The 25,319-nt window shown below is 39.7% G+C and overlaps 1 protein-coding gene across 2 annotated transcripts in view; it reads left to right on the forward strand.

Annotated features, from left to right (window-relative positions):
• The first annotated feature begins 1,904 nt into the window (after window positions 1-1,904).
• NALF1 (NALCN channel auxiliary factor 1) overlaps window positions 1,905-25,319 on the forward strand; it is a 713,496-nt gene continuing 690,081 nt past the window's right edge. The window contains exon 1 of one of the 2 annotated variants that reach the window (XM_063618644.1): window positions 1,905-3,493. In XM_063618644.1, coding sequence (XP_063474714.1) covers window positions 2,582-3,493 — 912 coding nt within the window. In that variant the 5' untranslated portion in view covers window positions 1,905-2,581. The remainder of the gene's footprint in view (window positions 3,494-25,319) is intronic. The other variant, XM_055244081.2, reaches the window with a different exon arrangement.

A 25,319-nucleotide genomic window follows, 5' to 3' on the forward strand; every position in this document is an offset into this window, starting at 1 on the left:
AGTACAGTCCTGATTAATGAACAATCTGGTTAATAAATAATAATTTTGTCTGTATTATGAGGAAAAACTGACATTACTCAGAAATTCAACACATTGAAATCGAAAGTACTAGAATGATCTACTTACACAAATCGTCTTTTAAAACACTGCATGACACTTGAGTAAACCAGCCATCAAACTGGATGCAGCTTGATGATCATTACCTATAGTTGGTAAGAACTGAACATTTTTAGGGGTAAAATTTAGTGTATACAGTACCTTATTACGCAGCAGAAGAGGCTAGTAGGTCGAATCCTGCCCAAGAGGTTTTGCAATTTTCTCTTTAAAAAAACACCTACTTCTCCCGCATCCCCAACACCCACAGCGCTCGTTAAAGGAAAATGGATACGGATGCCCCATCCCTTTGGTTTCTCAATGCATATTACTTAGAAGGAGGTCACCTAGTAAGACCCATGTGGTGAATGTGCACCTGGGCGGGGCATGAGGGTCCTTGGAAAGCACCGCAGGCAGGGTGACACTGCAAACCGCTGTCCCACGCGACCCCCGGGGCGAGCCCAGTCAGAGCTGCACTCAGTGCACACCGGCAGCGTCTGGCACCCACGCCACCTCCTGCTCCCGCGGGTCTGGCAGGGGCAAGGGGCAGAGTGGGCAGGATCTACAGATCAAAGGAGACCGATGCTTGCCCACCGCATCCAGCGTGGGAGCCGGAATCGAGGTGACCCCAGATTTTCCCAGAGTGTCTGTCGCCTTCCCTTCTCAGAACTCCGAGAGCCAACGCTAAGGGGCACCAGAGGCTCAGACTGCGGCGGCGACTCGCAGGCACCCAGCTCGCCCGCGGCTGCGGAGGTCCTCGGAGAAGCCCACCCGGGAGAGGGGCTGGACGCAGGCAGCGGGGGCAGAGGGAGGGTGGGAGCCGCTCCAGAGGGTCCAGATCCGAGGAGGAGCCCTCGGAGACGCGGACGGTGCACGCGGAGGGCAGGGCTAGGCAGTGACCCCGGGTGGCGCAAGGCTTACTGTTTCTTCCTAAGACTCTATGAGGCCACTTCTAATCGTTTACTTTAGAATAGGAAAGAAAACATAGACAAATGGGTGGCTGTCACCCCGGCAGCTACATGGTCGATGCAGGCGCACAGGCGTGCGCGCCATTCTCCCGTGTCACACAGCAGGACGGAATAACTGCACGCACTGGGAGCGATGGATCTCGGGGTCTGGGATCCGAGACGCATTCAGAGACCAAATGTCACCTCATCCCTCCTCTAGCCAATTCGAGCTTCCTCCGCGGACCCCCACCTTCCATCCGAAGTGGCTCGGTCCTTAGTTCAGAGGACTCTGCCCAGACCCTCGCCCCAGTAGAGACCTCTGCCCGGGCGCCTGCAACTCGGACGCTTCCCGGAGCCAGAGCGTGCGGGCGGCGCGGCCGCGAGGAGCCGCACCGGCCATGCCGTCCGCAGTCTGACTTTTATTTTTCTCTTCAGTGATTAAAACAAAATATCGTGGACAGGGGGACGGAAAGGAAAGAGCAGGCGCCTGAGCCCGGGGAGCCGGGCGGGGGCCCCTGGGCACCGCGGCCGCGCCGCCGCCCGCCCCCGCGCGCCTTCGCCCTCCTCCCGGGCCGAGCCGGCGCCACTGCGCCAGGATGGAGCGAGCTCGGCGCGGGAGGAGATGACGCAAAAGCCAGCGCTCCCCCCAAAAAAGTGTTTCTCCAGGACGAAGATGGCGGCAACTTAGCCCCGGGACTGAAGATGACTGTGGCTCTCGGGAGGCCCAGCCCAGGCGATTCGGCCCGGAGCTCCGCGGGAGGCGGCGTCAGCAGTCGGAGCCCCGGCGGCGGCGCCCGCGGGCGGCCCTGCGGCAGCGGCGGCGGCGGCAGCACTTAGAGCGCGGGGTGGGGGGTGGGGGGGAGGGAGCGCCCCGCCGGAGGCAGCCGAGGCTCCGGACTCTGGGAGAGCCAGCGCGGAGCAGGAGCGGGAGGCGGAGGAGAAGAAGAAGGAGAAGGAAAGGAAGGAGGAGGAAGAGGAGGAGAAGAAGAGGAGGAGGAGGAGGAGGAGGGGAGGCGCTCCGGGCGCCGTCAGTGGGCAGCGGAGGCGCGGCATGCCCCTGGCAGGGGAGAGCGGGCTGGGCTCCGCGGGGCCATGGGGACCCGCGCGCTGACAATGCCTGGGTGACCGGAGCCGCGCCAGCCACCCCGTCACCTCCACCATCGCCCCCTGCACCCAGCCTCGCCACCGGCCACCAGCACCAGCCTCCTCCGTCTCTCTCTCTCTCTCTCTCTCCATTATTGTTTCCCACTCTACAGAGGATGGGGTCGGCTGATGATTAGGTCGGAAGCAAGTCAGACCTTCCTTCAAAGCCTGGTAATATTTATGTAGGCAAAAGAGACAGAGAGAGATAAAAGAGAGGGAGAGAGAGAGGGAGAGAGAAAGAGAGGAGGGGGGAGAGAGAGAAAGAGAGAGAGAGAGGAGAGAGAAGAAACGGGAGGAGGGGATAAGGAAATTAAACCCTTTAAGTCAATGCATATTGTGGTGACACCGGCACAGGCGCCCTCACGGTGGAGTCGGCCAGGGCTGTGCGTTCCCAAAATATGACCAGGGGTGCTTGGATGTGTCGGCAGTATGACGACGGCTTAAAAATCTGGTTGGCAGCACCCCGAGAGAACGAGAAACCGTTCATCGATTCCGAGAGGGCTCAGAAATGGCGACTGTCTCTGGCATCTCTCTTGTTTTTCACAGTCCTGCTCTCTGATCACTTGTGGTTCTGCGCCGAGGCCAAGCTGACCCGGGCCCGGGACAAGGAGCACCAGCAGCAGCAGCGGCAGCAGCAGCAGCAGCAGCAGAGGCAGCGGCAGCAGCAGCAGCAGCAGCGGCGGCAGCAGGAGCCCTCCTGGCCCGCGCTCCTGGCGAGCATGGGGGAGTCCTCGCCCGCCGCCCAGGCACACAGACTCCTCTCCGCCTCCTCGTCCCCCACCCTGCCCCCCTCCCCGGGAGACGGCGGCGGCGGCGGCGGCGGCAAGGGCAACCGAGGCAAAGACGACCGGGGCAAGGCTCTTTTTCTAGGAAACTCTGCCAAGCCCGTGTGGCGCCTGGAGACTTGTTACCCCCAGGGCGCGTCCTCGGGCCAGTGCTTCACGGTGGAGAATGCGGACGCGGTGTGCGCCAGGAACTGGAGTCGGGGGGCGGCCGGGGGAGACGGGCAGGAGGTGAGGAGCAAGCATCCCACTCCGCTCTGGAACTTGTCGGATTTTTACCTTTCGTTTTGTAATTCCTACACACTTTGGGAGTTGTTCTCGGGGTTGTCCAGTCCCAACACTTTGAACTGCAGTCTGGATGTGGTGCTCAAGGAAGGCGGCGAGATGACCACTTGCAGGCAGTGCGTCGAGGCTTATCAGGACTACGACCACCATGCTCAGGAGAAATACGAAGAGTTTGAAAGCGTGCTCCACAAATACTTACAGTCGGAGGAGTACTCGGTGAAATCCTGTCCTGAAGACTGTAAGGTAGGAACCCTCGGGGGTTTCCCCCTTTCCTGCACTTTCCTATCTGTGTTTGCTTGGTTGAGGTGTCTTCTCAACTTTATTATTATTATTTTTTGGCTCTGGTTTTGTTACTTTGTGTTTTCTGCGGATATTAAGAGCTTGGCTTGCTGTTTGAGATGAGAATACCTGGTGGACTGCTGGTGGACTGACTGATGCCTTCTTCTGGGAGTCCTTGGAAGATCAGGGAAGTCCCCGGTTATCTGAGATAATCAAGCTGGCACTTTAACTGTTTCTTACATTCATGCAGTTGGCTCAAACTCTGTTACATCTTTTAAGAAAAGGAAGTTGAAAAAGTCTTGTCAGGAAGATAGCAATGAGACTGCACACTGATGCTCTCAGGTAAAGTCAGAAGAGTTCGAGACAGGCATGTGTGGTTTGCAATATAGATCTGTACACAGGAACGCTCTCATAGTGACATCATTAAGTTGGTTGAGCAAGAGAAAGTGGTTGTAGTTGTTTCGGTAGTTAAAAAAAAAATTACCTGTTTTTACAGGGGTAGTTCTGGTTGTTCAGAAAGTCTGGGGGCCTACCTGAGGATATTTACTTTTTTTAAGTTTCCTGTTTCCTCTTGGACATTTGTATAATTATTGATCTGGGACTCACTATGAACGAACAGTTGTAATTACGTGTCTAGTGATTGATTAGCAATAGGCTATTTATCAGACACACTATATAATTAGCTTGATTTTTAGTATGCTTTCCAGAAGTATTAAATAGTAAAACGTTGATGCTGTAGTTAAATTTTATGAAATATTTAATAGTCTGTATTATATTTAAGCTCTCCCTGTTCAGTGTAATACAGAATATAACCCTTACTAATGGGCAAATGGGAAGCCTGTGCAAGTTTCTTAAGAATTGGTCGATGCAAATGCAACAATAGGCACAGGTTTTAATAGAAGTGTCTCTGTCCGTGGTGCTGAAATGAGATTTACCCAAGAGCTGTATTGAAGATGAAGATACTGCAGTGACCTTTAGTAGGGAAGATGTAATGACAGTATCTCTATAAGCCTTAATGTTTTGTTCCAAGGGTAATTTCTTACACAACACAATAAACTGGTACTGCTTTTCAAGGGAAATAATACACCACATTCTCTCTCTTTCTCTCTCCTACTTTCGCAATCCCGTATACAAACAGAACAACTGTCCCTCTGTCTCACTTGCATTCTGCTGGGAAAATGAAGTCAAGGGTGGTATAGATCAAATAATTTTGTGATTTTTTTGATAAAAGAACTGGACTAAGGGATGCCTATTTTAAATGAACACAGTTGAAGGGCCATATTTTACTTCGGGTGGATTAGTTGTGCTTTTGACAATTAAATTAAACTCAAACTGACCTTGCCTTATTCTCATTTTTTAAGACCAGAAGCACAGCTCTCTGAAATTAGTAAGTCTGAATTTACAACATTAATTTAGAGTGATACTTCACTAGACAAGTGTATCTTAAACTTTTTTATCTGGTTTTTTAACCGTATCACTTTAACTTAGGCCTGGGAATAAAACTTTGATGGTAGAAATTAATAATGAATAACTACTGCAATTATTGCTTAGTTATTTATTTTGACAAGATATGTTGCATTGAAATTGTAAAGAAAAGGAAACTCTATGTCTGCTAATTCTACTAATAATAAAAGGATTGCAGAGGTTTCAGTTTAGTTGTGTATAAGAGTGGTACCCTGTAATAATTATATTTGCCTCCTTCTCTGCGTGTAAACCCTAATTTCTGATAATTTTCATTTGTATAACTCAGTATTTAAAAGACAGTCTGTACTGACAATAGACTGCAGCATATTTTCAAATAAGCATGCCAAATACATCTTAGTTTAAATGTTTGAAGTAAATATATTAAAAAGTTTTCTTTCCCCTTAACCTAAATTACCTCTCAACTGTATATTTACATCATTTACATAATCATAGCGATAAAGTATAGTGTAAGTTAACTCATTTATAACGTTATTGCCTACTTCTGGATTATATTTTTGTGTAAAGTAGAAGTTAACTGTAGGCACAAAAAAGCACATTATGAAAACCTTAATTTCTTTAAAAACTTAGTCTTCACATTGATAAGTAAATGCAGACACTTGATTTCTTATCACCGCAACGGAGAATTAATTGCATGTTATGTCTTGCAGACATTTATTGGTTGTGGGGTATTTTTTTGTTGTGGTTTCTTGTAAACTTGAAATATTTATTCCATAATAGCTGTTGTCGAAAATTACAGTTGCAAATTTGAAGTGTGGTGTTCTTGGTTTAAGACTCACAAATCAATCGATTATATGTAGAAAGGTAGTAGAAGCATAGTTTCTTAGTTTAACATATAATTTCTCTTTGATTCTGAAAAAGCCACAAACACATTCACATATAAACTATGCCGCGTTACTTAAAATGTTTTTTATCCTTGAAAGATGTGCCTGAGTTTCTTTCTGAACACTTTTACTTATTTCAGATGGACTTATGCCTATGAAATGACTATCATTAGGAGCCTTGTTCAAGATAGAAGTTCTATGCAAAATTTTTCCTTTCTGAAGGCATCTGCAAAGTCATAGGCTACATTAAAAGTAAATGTATTATATTTCTGTAATTGGTAATATTTTCATTAAAAATTAATTTTAATGTATAATTTATAAATATATTTATTAAGATTGTAGAGAAAATAATACATGAAATCATGTTAGCACCACAAATTTTTGGGATACATATTTTAGAAAAACTATATTAACTTTATTATACTCATTTATAATTAAATGAGTAATGCAGTGATTTTTAAATTTTAGAGTTAGGATGAATTATTACTTTCCAGTTATATATTCTGCCCTCATTCAAAATTGCTACATTTCATATAAAATAAGAATAAATTAAATTTCATTTTGATTTAAATTGTTTAAAAGGCTTTTTAACCAATTGTTCAAAAGAAACCCCTTAGAATTGATCTAATAAAATTATAGTGTCTCAAACTTATAGTAATTGCTGGTCAAATATAGATTGGATGTACTTCTGTATTGCAGTGTATCATAGAAAAAATGTGCACTCAATAATTTTAAATATTCTGATAAATGTAAATATATGCATTTATCTGGGAAATTATTTATGGATAAATAAAGAACACGAGATGTTGACAATATCATTAATACTATAGCATTTTGCTACATTACATAAATTGAGTAGTAAATACTACAGCAGTAATTTTCCCCTGTAGTTTACAGTATTATTTAAAACAATGTTTTTGATGCATAATAAAAAACTGACAAAGCTACCAAAATTTTTAAGTTGTTTGACAATATAAAAAAATGAAATATTCTAAGTTACAAAGTACAAATATTTATTATAAACATGCTTGATTTTTCTTAAATACATATTTTGTCTTATACATGCCATTCTTTAGTTCCTGAGAATTCTTGCAAATGAATATAAAAGTGAGGAATTTATGGGATATAAACTTTTATTTTACAAACTTCTATAGTTATTTATAGCTTTATTTAGTTACTATTCCCTCAAACAGTTGGTCAGTGTAAGTGGGTTTGAGATTAGATTGCAAAATAAACCATTGTACCATCTGTACTTTAGTTCTCTCAGTATAAATTGTAATTTTTGTTCTCTCAAGAATGTATGAATGCTCACATTTTTATTTTTACAATCTTATATTAAAGCAGATTATATTGCTTATTTTTATTTAACAGACACTGACCAAAAGGATACCTTGCAAGTATTAGGTATGTATAGCAGGGCTCTGTCATTTGCATCACCCACAAACATTATCCAACTAGTTTGAGAACATAAAGTTTGGTTTACATAATGTACAATTTGAAAAGAAAAAAATGCATTTCTTAAATTCTTATGTATTTTAGTGTTACACACTGAAGATTCATAAAGAAATAGTTCTCACTCTGTCGCCCAGGCTGGAGTGCAGTGGCGCAATCTCGGCTCATGCAACTTCCACCTCCCGGGTTCAAGCGATTCTCCTGCTTCAGCCTCCCGTGTAGCTGGGACTACAGGTGTGCGCCACCAAGCCTGGCTAATTTTTTGTATTTTTTGTAGAGATGGTGTTTCATCATGTTAGCCAGGATGGTCTCGATCTCCTGACCTCGTGATCCGCCCGCCTTGGCCTCCCAAAGTGCTGGGATTATAGGAGTGAGCCACAGCGCCTGGCCAAGAAATAGTTTTTTAAGAAGAAATCAAGTATCTTACAATTATTTTTCACTTAAATTTTGAACCAAAAATATTTTGCTCTTGACTAAATGCTATTGTAATATCATGTCACTGTTCAGAAGTGTGGAGTACACATCTATGAATAGAACCTTTTAATATTCTACCACTGTATTTACAAATAATTTTCATAGTGGAATTGCTTCTCTACAAGATCAGTCTGACCATGCAGATGACTACTTAAAAATTTTTTTTATTGATACATGATAGTTATACGTATTTTTATTTCTTTAACCATTAGTAAAGCTATTTATGAGATTGAAGAGAATATCATAATCACTTTAGTTTGTGGTTTATGTTTTTTATCTTCTTGCTGAGTGTACAACTATTGATTTATTATTTGTGTTTTATTTTTATAGAAAGATATCCAACATTATATCTTATTATTAGATACTTGTTTTCTCACAGACCATGGAATACATATTTTTAGTTTGAACTTGTAACTGGGTCAAACTAGTGGCTACATAGGTATGATCACAAAGTTTAAATAATTGCTGTTATATATTGTTTTTAACCTCTTTTATTAGATGAAGTTAGTGTCCGCATATACACGATGAATTAAAGTATTAACAAAGGAAATCAAGCAATGCTCTCATTCTCATTCTCCTCCACATGTAAATCATAATTCATTAACATATATTTTTACCAGATTTAATGTGCGAGAACAAATTTATGGATAACTGTTTCAAACAAAAGACTATTTTGATTTGAATGATGTGAACTATTGCTTTAATTTTATTTCTCAGTTTCTTTTAAAATCTTTATCCACTGTGTTGATTCACAATGACTAAGCACCAAATATTTTGTTGTTTATATTGATCTACATTGCAAATATATTTTTTCAGTTAACATATACTCTAGATTAGTGGTCTTTGGGGTCACAGTGGAACATCCTGGAAATCTTTGAGGACACTAAGGCCAGGGCATCCCAACCCTAAGAGATTCTGATTTTATCGTCCTGTTGGTGTCATGGGTCTGGGCTCTGTCAAAGTCTCCCTGGTGATTCTGATGTGCAGCCAAGGTTGGGAACCACCATTCTGGTTCACAGTGACAATTGATACAGAATGACCTTTCAGCCCCTATGTCTCAGTAGTACATAATAATCCCATTTGCTCAACTGATGAAAGTATAACTCAGATATTTTTAAAAAGTGGTAATGGCAGTAAGACATAGCCCAAGGGCAGGGAACAAATTTCTACTGATGAGGCTGAGAAAGCGCATGAGAAGTGAACTAACTGGGTCTCAGAGTTAGGGAATGTGCCAGAAGGGATCATGGAGAGGAGATGGATGTGTGGAGGGCCAGAGTTTTGACTGTTTAAGGTTGTATTAGGCGACTGTGGATTTTCTATATTTTAGCCAAGGTTGTAATATCAGTCATCTTTTTTATTTTTAAAGTTTAATTCATGAGATACTATATAAAGTTAAATTTAAATTTTATCTAATAAGAAATCAAGCATCATTGTAATCTACATAGTGGAATTTCTTCAATGTAATGCTCTAATTTACTCTGATTCTTTTTTTTTTTTTTTTTGAGTTGGAGTTTTGCTCTGTCGTCCAGGCTGGAGTGCAGTGGTGCGATCTCAGCTCACTGCAACCTCCTCCTCCTGAGTTCAAGTGATTCTCCTGCCTCAGCCTCCTGAGTAGGTGGGATTACAGTAGCTGCGATTATAGCCTGCCACCATGCCCAGCTAATTTTTGTATTTTTAGTAGAGATGGTGTTTCACCATGTTGGCCAGGCTGGTCTCGAACTGCTGACCTCAAATGATCCACCCGCCTCGGCCTTCTAAATTGCTGGGATTACAGGCGTGAGCCACCGCACCCGGCCTACTCTGATTCTTTAATACTGGAAGTGAGAGATGGTTAACATGACTTCTTTCTTGTCAACAAATTGTTAATGACTTACAGATGTATTGTACTGGAATGCATGAAAATATTTAATTCTTGGGTAGTTTTTTAAAATTCTTGGACTTTTAAGGTGTTAAAATATGGTAGTTGATTTTCCCCACTTGAAGTTTTCTTTCTACGTTGAGTCATTTACAAACAAAATTTATAGAAGCTATCGCAGATGGTTAAAGATCCTGCAAAAGATAGATGTGTAATACCTGTTTAGATACCGTTATTGATCTTAGCAGTAGAACATGTGTGGTGGGTGAATGCAATAATCATTTCTTTGGAAATACATGGGGATTTTGTATGTCAGCTGCTTCATTTTGCACAAGAAGGAAAATGAGTTCTATCAACATTAAAAAATTGCTGACTTAGCCTCTTCACCTCTCAGTTTTCCTTTCCTCCTTGTCAATGTGCCTTCTTTCCATCGCTGGGTCCTCTCCTGCCATTTGTTAGCTGCATTTCCAGAGCCTGTGTACCATGGGAAACTCGAAGTTCAGAATTGTTTCTTTTCTTCTCTGTACCTTCACCTTCATCAAAAAAGATTGATCTCTTTCTTATGGAGCTGTCACTGACTTTGTTTATTTGAATAGAAAACTGAACTAAGATGTTAAATAGACGATCATTACTAAGTATTAACTCTTACAGAAAATGACTTAAATCACCCAGAAATTTAAGCCCTAGAGCAATCTTTAATAGCAGGTAACAAGCTTCAGAATTTATTAGATATCAGAAACTATTCTAATTTGTTTAATCATCACATCAACTTTATGAGGTCAGTATTATTATAAATTTTACAGATGGGGAATGTGAGGACGTAAAGTTAACTATCCCAAGGTCAAACAGATAGGTTATTTATTTATTTATTTATTTATTTTGAGACAGTGTCTCACTCTGTTGCCCAGGCTGGAGTGCATTGGCGCAATCTCAGCTCACTGCAACCTCTGTCTCCCAGTTCAAGTGATTTTTACGCCTCAGCCCACTGAGTAGCTGGGATTACAGGTGTGCCCCACCACAAATGGCTAATGTTTTGTGTTTGTAATAGAGATGGGGTTTCCAAATGTTGGCCAGGACTTGAACTCTCCACCTCAGGTGATGCTCCCACCTTGTCTTTCCAAAGTGCTGGGATTACAGGCCCGAGCCACTGCACCCGGCCAAGATGGGTAATTTAAATATTAGGGTCACTTCATCACTGTAAATGTTTTCTTTTTCCTTTTGATTAGAAATATTTACAAACATCCCAAAGAATTAAGACATTATTATAATAAACCCACATTTAACTGTCTCAGACATTTTACAATTATTACGAATTTTGCCATATTTACTACCTCTATTTAGTTTTAATTTATCATTAAAAACATTTTTCAGATGATATAGCAAGCAAAGAAGACAGAAATGTGAGAGTCCTGGGCAACTAGGATGGATGGCCAGGTTTATCATGTCAAAGGCTTAGGTAACCTGAATATGAATGAATAATGTGAAGATCAGAAGAACACTTAGGTTTCTGATTTCACGTTTAGAGCTGAGTAGAGAAAGGATGTGTTTAAGGTTTTGGTGGGAGGGAAATAAACTTTGGAGATTGGCCATAATTTCTATGAATTCATAATTTCAATATGGCAGAGTCTTTTAGTCTGGTTGGGCTGATGTGAGAAAATACCACATACTGGATTGTTTAAACCACAGATACATATTTTCTCACAGATCTGGAGGCTTCAAGTTCATGATGAAAGTGCAGACAAATTTGGTGTCTGGGGAGGGCTCTCTTCCTGGCTTTCAGATGGCCACCTTATTACCAAGTCCTCATGTGGTGTTTCCTCTGTGCATGTGTAGTGAGAGAGCAATATGTTGGGATACGATGAAGTGATGGCACAGAGATCAATTCAAAAGTTGCTGCCTTTCTTAGGAGTAATAGGATGGTCTTCTAAATCAGTACTCTTCAGAAGAACTTCATGTGATGATGGAAATGCTTTATTTTCTGCCCTGTCCAATACGGTAGCCACTGGCCACATGTGGTTAGTGAGCACTTGAAATGTGGCTGGGTAAATGAGGAGCTAAAATTTTAATTTTATTTAATTGTAATTAGTCCAAGTTTAAATAGCTCCATGTGGCTAGTGGCGATGATGTTGGACAGAAAATTCTAAATGACTACAGTGGCCATGGAAGTGGAGAAGAAAGGCCAGATTCAGGAAGCCTTTGTGAGTTCACATTTACAGTATTTAGTAACCAATTTTATTTAGAGGGAAAATATGAATCAAGCTTTGTAAAGTGTGAAACTGGAGATATGTTGGTGCCATTTTTTAAATTTAATTTAATTTAATTCAGTTTTAAGTTCTGGGGTACATGTGCAGGACATACAGGTTTGTTACATTGCTAGACATGTGCCATGGTGGTTTGCTGCATCCATCAACCCATCACCTAGGCATTAAGCCCCATTTAATGAGATAGGAAATAAAGGAGGAAGAACAAGTTGAGATTGGTGAAAAAACGGATAATGATAGCAGGAGCTGTCCAGTAAATGGTATGCCACTTGGGCAGGGAGCTTGAGTGCGAAGTCCACTCTCCACTTGTCGATTTGATCTGGAAGCTATGGGCAGAGATTAGATGACTTAACCAAAACGGGTGATGTGAAGAGAATGCCAAAGATAAATCCTGAGGAAAAGCAACAGTTAAGGGAAGGGTTTGGCAGAAAAGGGACAAGGGAAAGAGACGGAGAAGGAAAAAGGAATGACAGTGAGAATGAGAACAGGAGATGGGAGTGCGGAGTGTGGGATTGAGAGAGAGAAAAAGAGAGCAGGGAGAAGGAGAAGGATGGAATCATGAGACTGTGATGATCTGAAAGCCTAGGTGAGGATTTTAGGCAAGATACAGAATCAGGGTCTGACATTGCAGAGAGGATATGTGGGATGAAGCCTAGAAATAGGTAACTGAATTTGACAAGTAAGTGTTGGTCACCTTACAAGAGTAGTTTTAATAGAATGGTAGGAAGAGATGTCAAAATGTGATGGATTAAGGAATGAGCTGGAGATAGGAAATAAAGACTAGTCCAAACCACTCTTCACTAAGTTTGGCAGTGAGACGGAAAGAGAACAGAAAAAGTGGGAAGATGGATGTGAGTTTACAGAAACAAATGATTTATGATGGAATAAACTTTAGAATATGTGTAGTCTTTGATCTAAGATCCAAATGGGGGTATGTGATTGAAAGAATATTAAGGAAAAATTAATGGTAGCAACAGATGGAAAAGAAGAGGTGATGGGTTCTTTTTTTGCTTTTTTGCTCTGCCTTGGGGAGGAGGAGAGTTTGTGTCTTGTACATGCTGCTGTACATCTAAGAACCTTTATTTTCATGTTTATATTGTAAACAGGAACAATGATTTACTTTCTGAATTTCTGAAAATAAACACATTGTGAACTTGAATATGCTTAAATGAAGTAGAAAACATTTTCGAATGATACAAAATAATTATTGGCTTTAAATATGGAATCAGCAACAATTACATAGTATGTATTACTATAAATTATTTTCTATCAGAATGTGTTGACCTGAGATATAATGGCAAATTTCTATAACCAACTGAAGTAAATATGGCTAGCTCCTTCTTGGTTTCCTGAGAAATATTAATATGTGTAATAGAAAATTATAAAGATAGAAATTAATTTTAACCCTAATAGGAAAGCATAGCAAAATAGTTTAATGAATGATTGAGGATAGACTGGTTCAACTCCCAATTTCACCATTTGTTAGTCATATGACATTGCACAAGTTACTTAAAATAAGGATGTGAATACCTCTTTCATGCCAATGGTTAGGGGGAAGAAATTAAGAGACTCCTGAGCATATGAAAATACCTTGCCTAGGGCTTGATGATGCCCAATAAATGGGAGCAATTCATTAAAACCCACGGGAAACATCAATAAAATTAATATAGTCCTCACTTGAGAGCTCATATAAATTTTCTGTATAGAAGACTGATTTACAAGACTTTTATAAACAGACTTTGCGTATTGTATGGTAAAATCCTCTGATTTATTGCACCTACATTTATTGTGCTTCTCTAGAATGGTGACTCTAAATTAATGAACAACTCTAGAGTAAAAATGGAAAACATAAGTTCAATTGGAGTAAAATGTTTCATTCCTAAGGCTGGAAATTTTGTCTCTATTTTAATTTAGAGATTAACACGTGCTACATTTTAGATTGACTGGATCCTGATAGGTGCGTAACCAAAGGCCTTGAGCACTTTGGTTCACAGCCTTTTTGAGAGGACAAGGGGGGAAACCATTGTAGTGATCCCCCATCTCCTGTAAACCTGTGGGTAGACATGGTCTTGGGAAACGTTTTGTGTTATGTCATCTCTCAGGCATTGGGAAGCCATGTGCCTCCAGATTCCACTGTAGAAGGTGTGAACTTTGTCCTGCACCTTAGATTTTCAGCTTTGTATTCTGTTATGGTTGGTTGTCTCTGTTGTTCTCTACTTCACTCGGCATTTATCCACTCAGCCATAGTTAGTATTTTTATTGATTGAGGAATGAGATGAAGTGGGTATCAGATATCCTTGATGTCGAACTAGAGCTACCAGACAAGGCAAACCTGGTAGCCATGATAGAGAAGGTGGAGCAGGTTGAAGAAAAGGCTGGAAGCTGTGCTGCATGAATGGAAACAGGATTACCCTGAGATAGAGAAGACACAGCAAGGTTCTTTAACTTGATGAAAATCATCCTGTGGAAGGAAGTCTTACTATCCAATGCTTTGTGTTGCTTTAGGGGTGAGAGTGAGGCTCTGTGTTCAGGTGTTTTGGCAAGAAGATCTCTGCTCTACATAGGGAAGAGTGTTCTATTAAAGGAGCTGATCTCCTACAAAAGGAAGGGCTGTCTGAGGAACTCAAGAGCATATTTCCACAGAAGATGTACAAATGGGATGGGAGCTGTCGGCCACCATCCTAGAGGGCATCTTTCCTATGGGTTGCAGGTTGGGCTACATAATTTTAAACATTCCCTCCAACATCCTTTGGCATAAGATGAGGCACCTGGAAGTGACTTTGCATAGTGAGATGGTACTTATTGCCAATAAAATTCCATCACATAAAAAAATAACTATTTTTTTAGCCTAACACCTTGCTCACAGTAGTAGTACTTTGCTTTTAAAAAGGAAAGCTTGCCAATTTCAACTTTAAATTATTTCTCTGATTCCTATTCATGTTATCAGTGAGAATAATTTAAAAAGTGATGAATAAAGTATATATACTTACCCTAGATTTAGACAGGAAGTGAAACTAATTTATAAGTAATTGCTCTTGCTAATGTCAAGAATATACACTGTCTCATCTCTTCTGGTCACAAACACATCAAGCATTATAAACTCTGAAACAACCCTCTTGAGCAAAGCAAGAATCAACATTATGGTGATGCTGGGAAGAAGTTTCGTATGACCTTTTTCCATTGGTTTCACGGCACTTCTTTGCACATAGTAATTCATGTCCACATGGAATTCTTTGGGGACATTATCAAAAGAACTGAAGTCACTGTATACAAGTTCTTTCTCTTGCCCAGGTGCAGTGGCTCATGCCTGTAATCCCAGCACTTTGGGAGGCTAAGGCAGGAGGATCGCTTGAGTTCAGGAGTTTGAGATCAGCTTGGGCAAGATAGTGAGACTCTGTCTCTACAAGAAATTTTTTAAAAATTAGCCGGGCATGGTGGCACATACCTGTGGTCCCAGCTACACAGGAGGCTGAGGTGGGAAGTCACTTGAATCCATGACGTTGAGGCTCCAGTGAGCAGTATTCATGCCACTGTACTCCAGCCTGGATAATAGAGCAAAAACCTGACTAAAAAAATAAAATTCTTGCTCTTAGGGAATTCCACTTATTCAATAAGCAAGTTCTGTCATGATAATGTTATCATCCGTATGTTATTCATTCCCCACAAAAATTCAACATCATGGGCAAACTCAGTTTTCTGTAACAAAGCGGTAATTACGGTAATTAAAACTTAGGTTAAGAGTGTGCAAACGTTCTCATAGGTAAGTATGGCACATCCAGAATTCAAACCCAGGGACACCTGGCTCTTAATCTCTTGGGTTTACCTTCACTATTACCTTATACTGCTCACTGTGCCACAAGTTTTGCCCATGTCTGGTTGCCCTGTTGTTTCTTTTGTTTTTGTTTTAGAGGGAAGGAAGTGGAGGAGAACAGCAGGAGTGGATAAAGTATACAATTCTTTGGTACATAAAAGGTAATGTAACTTGCTTCATCCAGAATGTGTGTTGTTGTGGCAGCTTGGTGTAAAGCAGGGCTGTCCAATCTTTTGGCTTCTGGGGGCCACACTGGAAGAAGAATTGTCTTGGGCCACACATAAGATACACTAACACTAACGATAGCTGATGAGCTAAAAAGAATTGCAAAAGTGTTTTGAGAAAGTTTATGAATTTGTGTTGGGCCACATTCAAAGCTCTCCTTGGCTGCCAGTGGCCCACGGGCTGGGGGTTGGACAATCTTGGTGTAAGGAATGAGCATAGGCTTAAGAGTCAGAGAGGCCTTGATTCCCAGGGTGCTTTCACCAGTTCCTGTAAAATGGGGATTGGTGCATCCAGTTTAAGGCAGCACCTAGAGATGCAGTGGAGCAAAGTGTGTGGTGAAATGTGGCTAGAGCTTCCTTTCTGTCAGCAAAACGCCTCTGCAAAGAGGTGACCACTCCCTGCTACGCCTCACCCACACTCCACTGTGCCTGCTCTCTAGATGCTGAGCAGGTAGAAAAGATCCACGAGGTTATCTGCCTAATCTCAGTAATTGGTTTCTTACCAAAAGTTGGCCTTTTCCTAGTCCACATGAACTGCCTCACAGACGTTTTGAAGTAGGTTTCCAGATAGGTCTCTTTTTTTTTTTTTTGAGATGGAGTCTTGCTCTGTCGCCAGGCTGAAGTGCAGTGGCGCGATCTTGGCTCACTGCAACCTCTGCCTCCTGGGTTCAAGCAATTCTCCTGCGTCAACCTCCCGAGTAGCTGGGATTACAGGCGCACACCACCGTGCGTGGCTAATTTTTTTTTGTACTTTTAGTAGAGACGGTGTTTTGCCATGTTGGCCAGGGTGGTATCAATCTCTTGGCCTCGTGATCTGCCTGCCTCGGCCTCCCAAAGTGCTGAGATTATAGGTGTGAGCCACCGCCCCCGACCCCATATAGGTCTTTTTAAAAAGGCATGGGTAATAAATTCGACCTCAGGAATCACAGTGACCCTAGATAACTGCAGAATTTGGAGAGAAGTAAATGTTTTTAAAAAGGTCAATGTGAATCTTAAATCATTTAAATTCGGGTATCTCCGGCCGTAGTGAACAGCAGACTGGTGGTTATGGACCACTAGCCAACAAGTTGTCAGGCAGGTGTGCCTTCTCAGGCAATGGCCGCATGCCACAGTCCAGATGAAATAGTGAAATAGCGAGAAAAAAGAGAGGCCACAAGCATGAAAATGCAAGTGACCTGCTTTCTGGAGGTTTGTCCAAGTATGGCAGGTTTCAGATATATTCTGTGGATCCCGGAAAGTTTCTAAATATATATATTGAATATTAAAAGTCACTTATGAAAAGATGAATTCTTTTATATCATTTCAGCTTTGGCTTTTTTTAAACCGAATGTTCATTTTTATTCAGTGTGCTTGCAAATTCTAGTAAAGAAGAGAGAATTCAGCTCTGAGTGAATAAAATCCTATCTGCATAGTTTTGCTTCATTGACAAGAAAATGGAGTATTTGCTGTCAACTAAATTGGATTTCTCCATTAAATGAATTAGCTCTTTAAGATGATTAAAATAATTGATCAAATCTTTAAGTATTTTTTAGTATTTTGTTGTCCTTACAACTTAGTGGGTGAAACAATCCAACTATTTCTATGCTATTTCAACTGCAGTGAGTCAAAGGAGCTGTTTTTTGACAAATCAAACTTTTTAAAGTTTTAAAGTCTTTTTTGAAAGAGTACCCAATCTATTTTTGTGTGTTTTATTTAGTCTTTGGTAAATATAGTTTTCATTTCTAAATAACTGCAAAATCTGTGGAACATTAGAAAAGTCTATTGATATTTATGTCTTAAATCCTTAATTGTACATTTAGAATTAAATTTATTAGTTTAAAATTTAATTTGTGGTATTGCAGTATTGATACTAAGAACTCAAACTTTTTCATAGTGAAAATTTCAAAGTGTTCTTAAAGCTGTGGGGATAATCTTTGGTGTTCCTCAATTGTTTCATAAAAGTAGCAACTTTACAAAAGGCCAATTGCAGGAGTGGTTATAATGCTTATCAGTTTTTCCTAGTTCCCTTTTTGACTGTGTCCACAAGAAAAGAAAACCAAGACCCATAAATAATTACAATTGAGACAATACAAATATGCAAAGATTTAAAACATTGTTTTGTCAATTAATTTTCTGGGGCTAATAATCTTTCTCAGAAATATGGTAAATCACTGATTAGGAAATGAAGCTCAGGTTTTCATTATTACACCCTATTTAGATGGATGTTAAACTTTCTCACAATATCAACTTTAGTCAGATTAAATGCAAAATCTGAGCCGTGCAAATTTGCATTTCTTTTACAACTGGAGAACATTAATAATATTAAAACAATATAGCTGAAGACTCTATACAGCACTCAACAATTTCCTTTTTTTCCATGTGATGACTAGAGTAGAAGAATTTTAGAAAAATTAATCTATGATAGAGCTGGCTTTGGGAAAAAATCATATTCTCTCAAATGTGACTTTTAATTAATTCATCTTAATAGCCTGACATTTGAAATGCATGGGACAAGATGAAGTGGCTGACTGGATGCTGCAAATAAGCCAGGGAAACCACAAAGTGATGTTTGAGAGTTCCCATTTCCTACCTCAGACCAATTCTAATAATTTTCTCTTATCAGTGGAATGCTATCTCCATTGTGGGTTATTTTGTATGGCCCTGAACCTACACTTTTTCTCTTGTGTCTTTTTGATGCCATGACAACAGATAATGTACTTAACATGGAAACTTATGAAAAATAATTTTCCAAGGGGCTTTTCAACCTGGTTCTTCTGATTTCTTCAAGTAATGGTGAAAGACCATTTTCTCGGTTGCCTATGCTTGTGGAATGAGCACATGAATCAGACAGACCAAGATCTGTCAGTTCTGAAGAGACCACATGCATTTCCTCGAAATGATCACAGTGACTTTGTGCAAAGGATATGATCATTGTCCAGCGTCATTAAAGGATGCTGCATAAAGAAACATTTTAATGTCTTCATTTGTGATCGTTTTCTCTGGGAATGCATTTTGTCACACAAGTGTTGTGTACTATATGGAAAAAGAGACCTAGTAGAGCAACAAATGAATATTGCTTCTTAAAAATAGAATTTTAGTGGAAACAGTTCTTAATTTGAGCGCTGTTATTATATGGCAATGGTAATTTAGGCACTGAGATAAAAGGTGTCCCACAGTGCACCTAGTTTAAAAAGGAATAAGTCATCAAGTATTTCATCATGTGTGACTCCTATATGGACATGGAAAAATGTAAGCCATTTATATATAAACATGATGCTTATTAAAGGAAAGGAAGAAAAGAATATAATGGAAAACCTAGAAGAATATTTGCTTTTCTTTTTCTAGGTGCACATTAATTAGAACAAGATTAAAGGGCATGGGTCAGGTGAGGTGGCTCACACCTGTAATCCCAGCACTTTGGGAGGCTGAGGCAGGAGGATCATTTGAGGCCAGGAGTTCAAGTCCATCTTGGGCACATGGTGACACCCCCCAAATTTAAAAAAAAAATAGCCGGGCATGGTGGCATGCACTGAAGTCCAAGCTACTTGGGGGGCTGAGGTAGGAGGGTTGTTTGGGCTTAGGAGGTAGAGGCTGCAGTGAGCTATGATTGTCCCGCTGCACTCAAGCCTGCATGACAGAGCAAGAATTTGTCTCAAAAAAAAAAAAAAAAATGAAAGGGCCTGTAAAGCCCTTAATCCAAAAGCATTGTGCTCTTAATCTGTTACTTAAAAATTCTAGTTAACACATTTCCCTTTTCGAATGGTCCCACTTCCAACCTGTAACTGAAAATTAGATTTTACTCAGATCTTTGAAGTGAAGACAGTGCAGCAATTTCAACCTGACCGTTGTTCCTTCTCCTTGCTTATGAAAGGGTCGTTGTTTCTCTTCTAAAATGTAGTAAGCTCTGTCAGATAATTACAAAATACTAATTTTATAAAATATAGTGTTTGATATCTTTGTGACTGAACAACAGAGTCTTTTATATGGGAAATATAAATACAGTATTTTATTTGTACATGCTTCTTTATGGCTAATTATGGGTTTGAAAAGTAACAAACAGTGATGTGATCACTCCATAGCTTGCAGTGGGGATGTGTCTCCTTAATCTGGCCACTTAAAGAAAAAAAAAAAAAAAACTGTTCATCTGTGAACTTTTCCAGATATGCAATTTTTAAAGCTAATGTCACTTGTTTTCCAAATTAGAAGCTGTTATCAAAATATGTCACTATTTTGTTCTGCTGCCTAGTTTATGAATTGGAAGACACTGAAAAGATACTATAAAGTTACCATGTCTGGTAAAAAATTCCGATGACATTGAAAGAGAGAAGATTCCACTTAACAGAAAAACTGACTATTTGACAACATAATTGAAAGATTAATTCAACCATGGGGGTAAACTGTCAATATTTTCTTTTACTACACACTACACGATCTTATTCAGATAACTTCCCTAGGATGTGCAGAGAAGCAAGATTGTTATAACCTCTGACAAATCACCTAGGCAGGTCATATAGTTCCAAAAATTCAGATCGCTCACAGCAATTTTTTCTTTCTTTTTCTTTTACTTTTTTTTTGGAGACAGAGTCTTGCTCTGTCATCCAGGCTGGAGTGCAGGAGTGTGATCTCCGCTCACTGCAACCTCTGCCTCCTGGGTTCAAGTGATTCTCTTGCCTCAGCCTCCCAAGTAGCTGGGATTACAGGCACATGCCACCACGTTTGGCTAATTTTTGTACCTTTAGTAGAGACGGAGTTTCACCATGTTGGTTGGCCAGGCTGATATTGAACTCCTGACCTCAGGTAATCCACCCGCCTCGGCCTCCCAAAGTGCTGGGATTATATGTGTGAGCCACCGTGCCTGGCCAGCCAATGTTTTAAATATCGCTTTCCAAACATTGTTCTGTATTATTTCGCATTATGAAATGAGTTAGAGTATCACCAGTAAAACAAGGAAGAAGCTGTTACTGGAAGAAACTGAATCTCTAATGGCCATCATTCAGCTTTTCGTGTGTATGTGTGTATGTAAAGTCTATTACTTATAATAGAAACCAATATAAACAAGTGTAATACTGTGACTGCTTTTGTTATCTGATTTGAAAACAGTTTAATATCAGTCAGCAACCCAAGTACGGGGAAGATATGTGATGTAAAACATTCTTCTGTCTTTTTAAAATAAGTGATTTAATCAAATTTTATCTTTTTATTTTAACTTGATAAGTGGAGAGACAGCAAAATTATGCCTAAGCTGGAGGGGAGATTTCTTCCTCTGGTAGGTAGTGGTGGTGAACAATTAGCACTTAGTGATAATGCCAGGTCGATTTATTTCATTCTGTGAAGTAGGCCTGATAATTATCCCATTTTGCAGATAAGAAAACTAAGGCCTAGGGCACAGGATTCTTAACTAAGGCTTTTTAACACAATTTTACATTTATTTTTTGTCATATTACTTGGTATAGAAACAATCTTGATTTTCAAAGGTTGCATACAAATTGTTGAAAAGGAAGAAAATAATAAATTACTACAAGTATTAGCCTGAAGACAATTTCTAGCAACACATGAATAATTTACATGATAAAGCTATAAAATGAATTACATACCAGTGCCTTTGTTTCTCCTATTAGATTTGGAGAGTACTCTTAAAGATAGGCGTTGTTTCTTAATTATTTTGTCTAATCACTTGTGAAGAAGAAAAGAAAGAAAGAAGGAAAAGAAGAGAGCCTGCGGGTGGGTGGTTATGAAAACACAGTGGCAGGTTCTTTGACACTCCTCCAGTTGAGAGTGAGTAGGGCAGGAATAATGTTCTGGGACTTCCAAGGTGGATGATGAAAGGCCCTGCAGTTTTCATGCTGTTTACTGGGACAAGTATTCTTGAAGCTTTGAGCTGCTCTGTCAGATGTTCAATTAGCCCAAAGCCACCACACTGCTAGGAAGTCCAAGCCTCATAGAGAGGCCTTGGGCAGGCTTCTTCATACAGTCTCGGTTGAGTCCAGTTTTTGTGTCTTCCCAGGCCATGCACCAGACATGTGGGTGAAGCTTGCAGATTAACTTACCACCTAGCCATTTAGATCACACTGACCCCTTCAAATCTTCCCAAAGTCTTACAAACTTTAGAGAGAACTATCAATATTTTTCTTTACTACACAATCTTATTCAGATAACTTCCCTAGGATGTGCAGAGAAGCAAGATTGTTATAACCTCTGACAAATCACCTAGGCAGGTCATATAGTTCCAAAAATTCAAATCACTCACAGCAAATGTTTTAAATATCACTTTCCAAACATTGTTCTGTATTTATTTCACATTATGAAATGAGATAGAGTATTACCAGTAAAATGAGGAAGAAGCTAAATCCCTAATGGTCATCATTATGCTCTAATTACACAATATCTTAATTCCTGAGCCACCAAAATTGTAGAATGCAATAAAATGGGTGTTGTAGTAAACTACATTTTGGGGTGTTTGTTATGCAGCAATAGATAAGTGAACAGTGTTCCATAATATTTTGATGAATGATTCTCCATTATGTGAGAGGTTCCACTGAGTAAAATTAATGAAAATTGAAATAAAAGAAACCTATGTGGCCTCATGTATTTGACTGACTTCTTTTCCTGTCAGGTGGGTAATGCTAGTAAGTAGATTCTTGAAGCTATTTCAGAAATTTCCCCTGCCTGTTCATTTAAATAATTTAGTATCAAATATGACAGGATAGACATTTTGCACAATTTTTCATTTGAAGAGTTATGAGAAATATTATGTTTCCAAAAGGTAATTGCCTGTGGACAGGTTGGAGATACAGTTTGAGGCTGAACATGAAGTGCCGCAGAGAGACACAGAGGATGCTTAGGCAATTTAGGATAGATCACTTTTTGCATTTTTCATTGAATTATACTCATATGTGTTACTGTGTGTCCACATGTAGCAAGTAACAAGGAAATTGGCTGTCCAAATAATTAAAGCATCAAAATATAACTGCTTGCATTTTGAAGGGAAAAGTGATTTTAAGGATGCGTTATTTGGGAAATTTACTTGAAATCATGTTTGGTTGCTGTTTTCAAATTAATAAACCATAGCAAACTATTCTTCTTGAAATTGAATAATTTACTCTGCATTTATAACATCAAACATTCCATCTTAGTCAGAGTTTCTATTGTTCTTTAGGAGAAAAGTTACATTTTCATGTGCATATTAAAATCATCCTCTCTCTGATCATGTACCTACCAACCATACTTTTGAACATTGTAAAGAGTATTAGTGCAAATTTGCTCATTTCATTTGTTTGAAATATTTTGGGAACAGTTAAAGGTTAACAATTATAGAAACCACCAAAGAAAACTTCGTTATGTTATAATCAGCAACAAAAGGCATTATCTAACAGCTGAAAGTGGCAAACAGCGAATTGTCCTGAAGGAAAGCATGAATTAGTTTTCTGACTGATTTAATACACTTTTGATTCAATAGACTGGTTGCCATTTTTCACAGATAATTTCAAAATTGGAATAATATTATATTTGATTTCTTCCTAAAGTTTAGATCGAAGTGAAGCAGGTTCAGTTTATTTTTCTTGCTTTGCAAAAAAAGTAGAGAATTTCATTAGTTATCTATTGCTGTGTAACAAATTTTCACACATTTAGAGACTTAAAACAAGTCACGTTTATTATCTCACACTTTCTGTGGGTCAGAAATGTGGACACAGCTTAGCTATGTCCTCAGCAAGGCTACAGTCAAGGTGTCAGCCAGGGCTGGGGTCTTATCTGTGGCTCTGCTAAGGAAAGATCAGCTTCCAAGCTCATGTGGTTGTTGAATCCTGCTCCCTGCGGGCTGTTGAGCTGAGGATCTCAGCTGTTCGCTGTCTGTGTGCTGTCTCTGACTTGTTTGCCTGTGACCCTCTCCAAAGTAGCTTACAATCTGGTAGCTGGCTTCTTTAAAGCCAGCAAGGGGGAATGTTTCTCAGTAAGACAGATGTTTCAATGTTATGTAATGTCATCATGAGACTGACATTCTTCACCTTTGCTGTATTCTGTTAGAAGCAACTCACTGGTTCTGACCACATTCAAGGAGAGGTGATGACACAAGGCCATGAATTTCAAGAGGAAAAATCAGAGGTCCACCTTAAAGATTGTTTGCACATCCATTACATTATTTTTTAGATAATCAGAGATAATTTCACATATTGTAAAATCAGCTCAGGAAGGATACATGTTTATTTTTGTTTGATGTTGCCAATAAATCAAAGAGAAATGTTTGATAAATATTTGTAAACATAGGAGACCATCACCCATTATTAAATGCAAATAGGTAAATAAAATTTTATTAGGCATTATTCTGCATAAGGAAAATTTAGTTTTAATTAATGAAATAAAAAAAGGTCATGTTCAAGTTTTCTTTTTTTTCTCAAAACAATGTGTAAAATCAATTCTAAAGTTTGCCTTTAATTTTTTTTAATTTAAGAAATTTGCTGTCATTATGGAATAATTAATGTCATATAATTGCTTTAGAAGTCTGTTTCCTAAAAATGTATTTTGGAGCAAATTAATAAATCTTTGGAACCTGTAGTTTCTAAGTGGTGACTTAGAACTCTCATAATTAGATTGACTTACTTAGGTCTTGCAGTAATCATATATGCCTATTTAGTCATCAATCTAAATCTCATTTGTCTGGAATGCTGCCCATAAGGCTAAATCCAGATTAAAGGTTTCAGCAATGGGATTTGAAATAAACACGAAGGCACTTTAGGACAACTGCCTTTTATGAATAGAGGTCTGGAAACTCCTCCTCAGCTATTCTGACCCTACTAGCAGCTTTATTTCTTTTCACCAACTCTGGAATGCTAGATATTCTTCCAATTCTTCTAGGAGATGCATCTTTTGTCTTTAGTCCTCGATCCTCATTAAAGCACAGATTCCACATGCCTATCCTCATTACACATTTACTTTAAAGTAAGATTTTCCCACATTTTGTTTACTGTATGGTTTTGCTAGGGAGAGTGGGGTAGGAATGGGAGTACTGAGGCAGGCTGGAAATGCAGATGGGTGTATCAATCAGGAGAGACAAAGTTTCCCTGACTAATGAACATTTCCCAAGTATTCCCGGCTTACAACAATTTCTGCTAAAGGTTTCTTTCTTGCTAACATTCTATGCCTTTTGTGGTTCAGCAATGCCTCTGTATACATTTTCGTTCCAGACTCCCGTCTCACAGAACAATCTCCATCTAGAACATGGTGGGTTTCATGGCAGAAGAAAAGAGAGACAGGGCCATACTCTAGCTTTGAAAAATCTAGCTCAAAAGAGATACAGGACGCTTGCAGCTACCTGTCACTGACTAAGCAAGTCACGTCAGCACTCCTGTGTTCAATGGAGCAGGGAGGGACCTGGAATGCGTGACAAGCAGTGATACAATCTACCCAGGGATAAGAGCAAAATGCAGAGAACC

Source organism: Symphalangus syndactylus, chromosome 15 (genome assembly GCF_028878055.3).
Source record: "Symphalangus syndactylus isolate Jambi chromosome 15, NHGRI_mSymSyn1-v2.1_pri, whole genome shotgun sequence".
Classification (NCBI taxonomy): domain Eukaryota; kingdom Metazoa; phylum Chordata; class Mammalia; order Primates; family Hylobatidae; genus Symphalangus; species Symphalangus syndactylus.